The 10485-nt window shown below is 51.7% G+C and overlaps 1 protein-coding gene across 1 annotated transcript in view; it reads right to left on the reverse strand.

Moving 5' to 3' along the window:
* The window catches only part of CACNA1I (calcium voltage-gated channel subunit alpha1 I), a gene marked incomplete at both ends in the record, with an annotated part of 94927 nt that extends 84711 nt beyond the window's left edge, over positions 1-10216 (reverse strand). Inside the window, one exon of the mRNA XM_080938865.1 lies at positions 9994-10216. Coding sequence (XP_080794991.1) covers positions 9994-10216 — 223 coding nt within the window. The remainder of the gene's footprint in view (positions 1-9993) is intronic.
* Between the last annotated feature and the right edge of the window lie 269 nt (positions 10217-10485).

A 10485-nucleotide genomic window follows, 5' to 3' on the forward strand; every position in this document is an offset into this window, starting at 1 on the left:
TTGGGACTCAGCTCAGTATTCCCACCTATGTGAGACTCCGCATCAGGCCCTGCCAGGCCCACTTCACACTACCCTGTCCTTTACTCAAGACCTGGGCTTCCTCATCTCACCCCCAGTGATTTGGGGGCAGCAAGTTCTCCAAATGGGCTGTCCTATGCATGGGAGGAGGTGTGCCTCCAGACATTGTCAAATGTCCCCTATGGGTGAAATTAGCCTGAAAGTGACCTCCAGCTCCCAATTGTATGAGTTGGGAAACTGATGGCCAGAGAAAGAGTTATTTGTCCTCAGAGGTCACCATGCTTGTACCCTGCAGAGAACAGGCCTGACCTGTAGGACAGAGAGTCAGGTCTCATCACCACCAGCAGCTGGCGGTGATCAGGGTCAATCTAGGAAGCTCTCCTTCTGCAGTTTCATCGCCACAGGGACACCAAGCCCAGAGAGGCTAAGGTGGCTGCTCAGTACCACACAGCTCCACCTGGCCACCACAAACATGCTGCGAAAGACAGGCTGCCCCTCAAGACTATTGATTCCTCACCGAGGGAAAACAAATGTAGCCATTTGTTTCCCAACAGGATCCTGGTAGTCTGAGGGAGACGGCAGGTTAGGGTCAGCTTGGAGACTCCCAAACAGAATCTAAGAGCAGACTAGAATTCAATCACCTTTAAGTCCCCAGCCAGTCCACGTCATGTTGATGTGTGCCTCCCTTCCTTGTCACCTCCATGTCCCTCACCTCCAGGCTGGGTGGTCCCTACATAGCAACATCATCTTGGCCTCCTCCTGTTCCTCACAGTGAGGCTCTGCTGGGCTCCTAAGTCAGGACAAGCTGACCGCAGGATCTCATCGCTGTGGCCCTAGGATTCCTCTTCCCACTCTCCCCCTACCCTGCTCCCAAAGTGTTGCCTCTTACATTTGACCAGGAGCTCTGTAGACACTTTGAGTACCTAGACTTGCCTAGGTGCCGTGGGGCACCTCCATTCTGGGCCCAAAGTTCCAGAACTCATCCAAACTCTCATCGGATGAACAGCCAATGAGGTCAAGCAATGTTGCTTGAGGAACCTCCTGGCTGGTTGCAGACTCTGTCTCTCCTCCAGAAGCCCTCCACACACATGCCAGGGACTATGCGCATATTCACAAGCACACACATATAAAATACATGAATAATTAAAAGAAAGATGAGGAAAAGGAGGGAAAGTAGAAGTGCCCATGGCCCATCCCTGCTGGTCACCTGTCATGCCCCCATCCCACCTCTTAGTGTGACAAGTACAAGCCCTGCTCTGTTATGTCAGACCTTGCTTTCCAGCCCCTGCCTCATTCTCCCAGCCCCACAAATCCCCACTATTCCTCTATCAGGAACATATTTCTTCAACTGTTCCAGAAACTCCTACTCATATAGCAAGACCCCGTCTGAAAAACCCTTTTCTGCAGTTAAGCTTCACCAATACCCCAGGACTCCATCACAGGCAGCCTCAACCCCCCCCACCCCACCCCCGCAGTTCTCAAATACACAGAACTCTCCAACCGCAGACCCTGAGGCTGCCCGGTGGGACCAGAATCTCCCTAGCCTGGCTGGTGGGGCCCTGGTGACCGGTTGGAATGCAGCCTCTATTCCGGCCTCCAGTTGCATCTTGGAGGATGGTATTTGCCTCTGACTTTGATCTCTGAGAAAAACAACTTACTCCACACCAGATGGAGGAAACGGACAATTTCCCGGGCATGTGTTGCTTCTCCCCGCAGTACTCGGTACTCACCACCGTCTGGACTGTCCCGTTAGGCCAGGACTGGAGGAGGGGACAGCTCCCTTCAGGGAGCCTCTCCTACTCAGAAGGAGCTGAGCCAGGAAGCCAGGGTCCATAGAGCTGAGTTCTAACTAAGCAGCCTGCTTGTACTTTATAATATAATATATAGTATATAGTAAGTATATATAAAAGGCTTCACCTCTTCACACTCAAGAGGTAGCCCCCAGCTAATGGACATAGAATTAGCACCTCCCTACACTCTCTCTCTCTCTCTCTCTCTCTCTCTCTCTCTCTCTCTCTCTCTTTCTCTCTCTCTCTCTCTCTCTCTCTCTCTCTCTCTCTCATCCTAGGGCAGCACACTTCCCACCTGCATCCTCTGGGTTCCTGAGCCCATTACCACAGTCCAGTGCCCAGTAAGGCAGCTGCCACAGGCCCTGCTGGCTCTTCTGGGTGTGCACAGCAATACTCAGCCCTTAGCAGTGTGCCCATTGCTGGCCTTGGAACTCTCATTCCATCCCAATGTTCCCCACCAGGTTCCAACATGGCCCCATTACACAGGCACATAAGCAGAGGCTCAGCAAGAGGAGGGTCTCACCCAAGGCCACTCAGGCATCGAGCCAAGCTCAGGTCTTCCTTTACTCAGACACCAAGATGCAGACACACCCAGCATCACCTCTGAGTATCCTGTGCCCAACATACAGCATCCCCCATTCACCCCCACTCTTTAGACCCCAGAACACACTCTAGGATCTGTCACTTGTCACTAGGGTCCCCAAGCACCTTCTTCTGGTAGGTCTCATAGTCCTCACTCCTAGAGCCACACAATGACCAGCACTGTGATCTGAGACACCTAAGACTCAGTGGCTGACCTTGGTCCCATCGTTCCCATACTCCATGGATAGATTCTCTGAGTCTCTCATGACCAGCATACATCCGAGGCTATAACCACAGCAAAAGCTGCCCCATTCCCACCCAGAGATGGGCCAGCTCAGTCAAGACAAATACCAGAACCAGCCACTGGCTGCTTCATCAGCCCCAGCAGGCAGCTGGCTGGAGCCCCACAAAGATGGCAGCAGAGGGAGGCCTGGTCCCCCTTCCAGACCATCCACTGCCTACAACCAGGAAGGGACCAAATGGTCTCAGAGGAGGGGACTTATCCAAAGTCAGCCAGCAGCTGGTGGTACCTGCCTGATTCCAAGTAGAGAAGAAGCCTTCTCTGCCTCTTCTTTCCTACCATGCTTGCTCTCCCCAGTACCAGCTGCCACTGGCCCAGGAGCACACAAGGACACAGAAAGGGGAGGGGGCTACAGCCTCAATGGGATGCCCAGCTGGCCACAGCCAGAGGGTTCCAGAGGATGTACATCAAGAATCTGGAACTCTGATCTACCCTGCTGCCTGAAACTGCCAAGCTAACTTCCGGCCCCCAAGGAAGCATGTAAAGAACTGGGTTCGGGCAGCTCTTTCTCCAGAGTTCTGGCTAAAGCTTGGGTGGGGGAGGGGTAGCAGAAGTGGCGAGTTCATGCCATCTTTGCCACATGTTGGCTATGTAACCTGACTGGATAGAAGAAATGCAACTTCTAGGAGCCTCCTTATCCTCATCTGTAAAATGGGGTTATGATGACACCTGTCTCCAAGGATGGCGAAGATGGCGACAGACAATGCTGCAGACAGAGCCCTCCAGCCAGCCGATAGCATATGGATATACACTGGAGTCCTGGCAGGACCCACCTCTAATCCGCTGCCATGGCCCTATTACAGAGATGAAAAGGTGGGCCTCCAAAGACAGAGAACATGAGCTCATGCACTCACTTATCCCTAAGAGGGGCTTTGAAAGCCCAGTGGGGGTAGAAAGGGGGACCCATGTTAGTCATGGCTTGGGGACGGGGGCAGGTAACAGATGCTGTGGTCAGTTAATGTCTGCCCTGACACTGGCTTGACCATGAGCTGCCAGACTCGTACAGATTTGTGTTAATAACAGATTGAATCAGATTTTCCCTGGGAACAATGTCCTCTGAAGGTGTGATGTTCCCTCTGAAGGACCTGTCGCCTGGTAGCTTATTGAATCTCCTGCGGGCGAAGTGTTTCCAGAGCTATTCGTGCACGCATGAGAACCCGTTTACCCCGAGACTCCCAACATCAGCCCTGCCCGTTTGTGACACTCCACGGTTACACCCCCTCACCTATGACTCTAGTCTTCAGCATGCCCTATGAAGGGGACACTACTCACAGGGGAACTGAAGGAGTCATGACACTGGACATGGTTGCCTAGCAATGATAGGAGAACCAGTCCCAGGCTGTGTGACTCAGGTAGCCAGCGACTTCCACAAGCCACACTTCTCTCTCCATGAGTCAAATGGCCCAATCTTTCTATTGGCATCACAAACCCAGAGGCCTCCCAGTTGCTAGCAAGTGGTCCAGGCCCAGACCAGGCAGGGAGTGGGCTGACGCTTGGGTGAACGGGATCCCCGCCTACGAGGGTCCCTGCCACCTGGTGGCTCACTGTGAGTCAGGCAGTGACTCAGGCCTTGCTTGCTCTAGGCTATGCAAGAAGCTAAGCCAGGAGCACCAAGTTCCAGAGAATCCTTGGCCAGGGCTCCAGGAGCCAGGGATGTGAGCTCAGGATGGACTGTCGGAGGCTGACCCCCATTCCCCTGCTCTGTTTGGGACTGGTCATGAGTGGGCAGCTCCCACTTGCCTGGCCTGATATTGCAAGCCTTCACCCTTCAGGTTCAATTTTTAGTGGGGAGGTGAGACACCATCTGCAAAGATGACACATGCAAAGGTCGTATTTGGTAGTCACGGTAACCAAGGGACAGTCCAGCATTCCATGCCCAAGGTCAGAAATGATCGACATCCTATATAATAAGCAACACAGTCCAGAACCTCAAATACCAACAGCCTGAAATTCAAGCAAGGCTCTGCTAAGGAGGAGCATTAAATTAGCCATGATGAGGGTTAGGTTAAACATCACCCTACCGTGCCCTCCCACCAAAGAGAACTGAGTTCAGTACCACATACCCAGTAAGGGGCACCAGTTGAAACACTACCGGAATTTTCTCCCGCTGAGGAGGACTAGGTTAGACACTGCCTGACACTGTTCCCACTGACTGTGGGAAGGAGACATTTCCAACCAGGAAAGCATGTCAGATCCTCAACACCCAATAGAAGACAGTGAAGACTGTCTCTGAGCACTTGATGCCTACTCTGAGGTCCCCAAGTCACTGTAGCAGAGTCCCTTGTTAATAACAATAGTCTCCTGGCTCCCACCCACCCTGTCTACTAGGAAACTCAGCTCTGTGAGCACAGCACAAAGTCCCAGGTCCCTGGACCCCAGACACACAACATCCCAGTTGCCAAGTTCACACATCTGGAACATGAACTTTCCAAAATTTGGATTATTGAAGTGTCCAGCTTTCCTGTCACCTAGCCTTAAATCCTACCTGTAAATTCTTAGACCCAGTCACAGAAGCTTCTAGACTAATAGTCTCTGAGCATGGGATCCCTGACCTCACTCTGCTTTGGCATCACCCAGCTGTGACCCCAGCTGTGGCCTGAAGTGTCACTGAGTAGGGTATCACTGAGCCCCACCCCAGTACAGGAACAGCAGCTACTACCACTGACAGCAGCAGATGGTCACGGTTGAGGAGACTCTCCCAAGGAAAGTGGAGGAAAGAGGATGGAGACATGGAAGGAAGGTGGAGGAGGTGGAGGGAAGACAGAGAACATGGATGCTAGAGGAGGCAGAATGGGGAGGCAGAAGAAAAGGGGGGAAGAAGATGGAAGAAGGGTGGAGGGTGAAGAAAGAGAAGAGGGATTGAAGAGAAAGCAAGGAGGAAAAGAGCGGAGGGTAGAGAAAGGATGAAGAAGAATGAAGAGAAGGACGAGGGAAGAGAAGAGGGCTGAGAATGGAGGGAAGAGGGAGGGAGAGAAAGAGGGAGAAAAGACAGAGGATAGAGGATGGGAAGAGGAGAATAGAGCCTGGGGCAGAGGAAGAAATATAGGAAAGAAGAATGGAGACAGGGGGAGAAAGATGGAGGAAGGATGAAGAGAGAAGAGCAGGGGCTGGAGAGATGCCTCAGTGGTTAAGAGCACCGGCTGCTCTTCTGGAGGCCCTGAGTTCAATTCCCAGCAACCACATGGTGGCTCACAACCGTCTGTAATGGGATCTGATGCCTTCTTCTGGTGAAGACAGTGACAGTGTGCATAAAATAAATAAATCTTTTTGAAAAATTAAAGAGAAGAGTGAGAGAGATGAAGGGTGAGGAGGGTAGAAGGAGAAGAGGGGAGGGAGGATGGAGAGAGGAGTGGGGTGCAGGGGGAGGGAGGATGGAGGGAGGAGTGGAATGCAGGGGGAGGGAGGATGGAGGGAAGAGTGGGGTGCAGGGGAGGGAAGATGAAGGGAGGAGTGGGGTGCAGGGGGAGGCAGGATGAAGGGAGGAGTGGGATGTAGGGGGAGGCAGGATGGAGGGAGGAGGGGGAGGGAGGATGGAGGGAGGAGTGGGATGTAGGGGGAGGCAGGATGGAGGGAGGAGGGGGAGGGAGGATGGAGGGAGGAGTGGGATGCAGGGGGAGGTGGGATGAAGGGAGAAGTGGGATGCAGGGGGAGGTGGGATGAAGGGAGGAGGGGGATGCAGGGGGAGGGAGGATGGAGGATGAATGGAGACAGCAGAGGGGAGAACAGAAGTGTATCTGAACTGTATCCTACTCTTTAGCTTCAATCTTTCTTCCTTAATTTTATTTTTATTATTTTTGTATGTGTGTACCACACATGTTCAGAACCCTGCTAAGACCAGAAGAAGGAGTCAGCAGATCCCTCAGGGCTTGTCTTACTTAGGGTTTCTATAACTGTGATTAAACACCATGACCACAAGCAACTTGGGGAAGAAAGGGTTAATCTGACTTATAGCTCTTAGGTCCCACCCTATCACTGAGGAAAGTCAAGATAGAAAGTCAAAAAAGAACCAAGAGACAGGACCTGAAGCAGAAGCCATGGAGGAATGCTGCTTACTGGCTTGCTTCCCATGGCTTGTTCAGCCTGCTTTCCTATACAACTCAGGACCACCTGTCAAGAACGACTTTACCCCCTATGGACTGGGTTGACTCACATCAGTCATCAATCAAGAAAATGCCAGTCAGGAGTAGTGGCTCATACCTCCAATCCCAGCACTCAAGTAGAAGCAGGTGGATCTCTGAGTTCAAGGCCAGCCTGCTCTACAGTGTGAGCTTCAGGATAGACAGAGCTACACGTAGAATCCCTGTCTCAAAAAAAAAAAAAAAAAAAAAAAAAAAAAAAAAAAAAAAAAAGAAGAAGAAGAAGAAGAAAAAGAAAAAAGAAAGAAAGGGGGAAGGAAGGAAGGAGAAAGGAATGGAGAAGAAGAAAAGAAAAGGCCCCCACAGGCTTGTGTATTTTGGATGGAGGTATTTTCTCAGTTGAGTCCCTTCCTTCCCAAATGCTAGCTCAAGTAAAGTTGACAAAAGTCTAACCAGGAAGAGCTGGAAGCGGTTGTGAGCTGGTGTGGGTCTTCTGGAAGAGAGTACACACTGTGAACTGCTGAGCCATCTCTCCAGTCACCTTCCCTCCTCCCACGCCAGCCCCATTGTGTCCTACTCAAACTGGACTCACTGAGCAGAGGAGACAGGGAGTGTGACATCAATGGGCAGAGTGGCCCGAGGGGCTGTTTACCCAACAGGTCAGCAATGCAAGCTGCCCAGTCTAGTTAGGTGACAACCCAAGTCCCAGTAGGCATTGTCCCACCGGGTGAGCATGGTTGACCCAGCTCCCAAGTCAGGAAGGAGACTTTCACTTTCCCCTCCTCTCCGATGGAGGCCCTGGGGATCAGAGAAAATGGCTGACACAAAGTCACACATATTCAACACACAGGACACTCACTGACCACCTCCTACATGACACTTGGGACACCATTACCATGTCAGACTAGTCAGCCCTACCAGAACCTATCAGACTCCAAACCAAGATGTTCTTCAGGCCAGAGCCATAGGGGACCAGCCTGCCAACAGAAGCCCAGAGAGGCCCAGTGACTTACTCAAAGTCATACAGCATCCTGTCACCTGCCAAGATAGTCCTCTGACTATGTCTCACTGTCTCCCTGGTCCTCTAGCCTTTTCTTCCTTGACAGTTCAAATCCAGCCAGGCAAGATGATAAACACCTTTGATTCTAGTACTCAGGGAGTATCAGTAGGCAGATCTCTGTGAGTTCAAGGCCAAGGCCTGCCTGATCTACATAGTGAGTTCAAGAACAGCCTTGGCTACATAAAGACCTTGTTTTAAAAGAATAGAAAGGGGAGGAAGGTCCTGAGTTCAATTCCCAGCAACCACATGGTGGCTCACAGCCATCTGTCATGAGATCTGATGCCCTCTTCTGGTGTGTCTGAGGACAGTGACAGTGTACTCATATACATTAAATAAATACATTCTTTTTTAGGAAAAGAGGAAAGAAGGGAAGGAGGGAGGGAAGATCCATCAAACCTCTTGCATTCACCTCATCTTTGGCCTGAACCCCATCTGCTTACATGCCACATGCTACTAAGTTTCAACACTCTGTTAAAATTGTTTGTGTGGATGGTGTCTGTCTCCCATTCCTTGGGACTTCTCAGGACAGGTTTGTCTCCCTCTGGGTGCCCAGAGAAAATATCGAAGTGTCAGTGAATGAAATTACAGAGCAAATTTGGTGGCACACAACCCTAATCCCAGCCTTCGGGAAGCAAAGGCAAGTAAATCTCTGTGAGTTTGAGGCTAGCCTGGTCTACATAATAAATTTCAAAAAAAGTCAGGGATATCTATGTAGAAAGACTGTATTTCAAAAATCCCAAAGGGGCGAGCGTGGTCAGAGACAAAGACAAAGAAGGAGGAGGGAGGAGGAGGAGGAGGAAGAGGAGGAATTTCATAGCATGCCATACCCAAGATCCCTTGAGCTATCTCTCATGAATGGAGACTCACATCCTTGTAGTCAAGGGCATCCTCTGGGTTCACTCCCTCTAGTAAAATCCCCTCTGATTTCTAAGAGCTCAGAGGATACAGGACAATCATCACCTTAGGCCCTCAGTTAGGGTGAGCAGAAGGCCTAGGCTCTAGCATGGCTCTTGTTAACTTTCCAGACATCCCTCATGCTCAGAATGATCTCAGCCCTGCTACCCGATGCACCAGCTTCCACTTGCTCCAGATGGCCTTTGACTTAGGTGGGTCTTTGTCACAGGCCACAGAGCCACAATTGGGATCCCTCTTCACTAGTCCACAGCCACTAGCATCCCTGGTACCCAGTCCCACATCACTGCTCAGCCCTGGAGCTTGTCCTTGAGAATGTAGCACCTAGAACACAAGATGGCTCTTTAGGGGTCTGCCAGGCTCATTCTGCCCTCCTATGTCAGCCACACCCACAGCTTCTCCCTGGATCCCCCGTCCCGACATCTCATTGTTTATTGAGGCCCCGTGGGATATACTGCCCATCCATACTCGACAAATGTACCACTACAGTCCTGCTAATACCAGGAGGTGGAGGCAAAAGGATCAGAAGTTCGTGGTCATCCTCAGCTACACATCTAGTTTTAGTTATATGAGCTCAAAATGTCCAGCTTGATGTGAGGCCACATGGAGGGCTGCCTGGGGAGATGGCACCAGTGCTGTGAATTGAAGTACATGGCAAAGAATTTGGCCAAAGAGAAGAAGGGAGGGAAGAGCATTTTGGATAGAGGGCATGGTATATGGGAAACCAGGAGCATGGACGAACTCAGGGGATGCAGAGTTTGGAGAAAGGGGCTGGTCAGGGCTCCGAGGGACTGGCAGGCTAGGTTAGAACATTTTTCTGAAACCTGGGGGTAATAGGAACCTGTGAAGGACCTTGTATGTTATGTCCCAAAGTTGATGAACTGGAGACGTTACCCCCAGTGCAACAGTGATGAGAGGTGTGGCTTTTCAGAAGTAATTGGGGCCTCAGGGATTCAGGGCCCTTTGCAGATTATTACTGAGAGGCTCGGTTCTTTGCAGCAAATCAGAATGTGTAGCCATGAGCAACTTCCAGCAGCAAGACCCCAGGTCCAGCATCCATCCTTGTCACGTCCCCAGATGGCTATCCGTGTCCCCTCACAAAGGCCCAAGAAGCTCACTACAGACTTCCGTTCTACTGGCTAGAGGACCATGATGGCAGGCTAGAGGCCAGGAAGCAACTCTCCCCACCCTGCCTTCGCCCCTGGCCTCTGGGCTTGGGCACAGACACACCGGCCTCCAAAGGATATGGATTACATACCATCTTGATGCACCAGTTCCGTGGGCTCGTGGTCTGGCGCAGGCAGAAGAAGGCAACAGGAGCCAGGTCTGGATGTGGGACGTCAGGGTTGGTTCCATCCAATGGCTCCTCCAGGCCTGGAGGGGATGGAGGGGGGCTCCGGGACCCCGGCTGCTCAGTGATCCCCGGCTCAGGGGCCGGCACTGCTGCAGATGAGGGCGATAAGTTGCTGTCAGCCATGTCAGCGTGGAGCAGGGAGCCCTAGGGAACAGAGAAGGACACTTGGTGGGCATTGACTTAGCAACCCACTCCCCAGCCTACCCCCCCCCAACGGTCGGTGGCACAGCTCAGAGAACCTAGCTCCAGGTCCTGAAAACCACCCCTCACTCTCACTATAGATGACATGAGTTAGTAGAGAGAGACAGCACCTAAGTCAGTATCGCTCAGCCAGACAGTCAGTATCGCAAGCCGAGTCACCATGGGCTCCGGCAAATGACGACTATATAATA

The sequence above is a fragment of the Micromys minutus genome (genome assembly GCF_963924665.1).
Source record: "Micromys minutus genome assembly, chromosome: 27".
Classification (NCBI taxonomy): domain Eukaryota; kingdom Metazoa; phylum Chordata; class Mammalia; order Rodentia; family Muridae; genus Micromys; species Micromys minutus.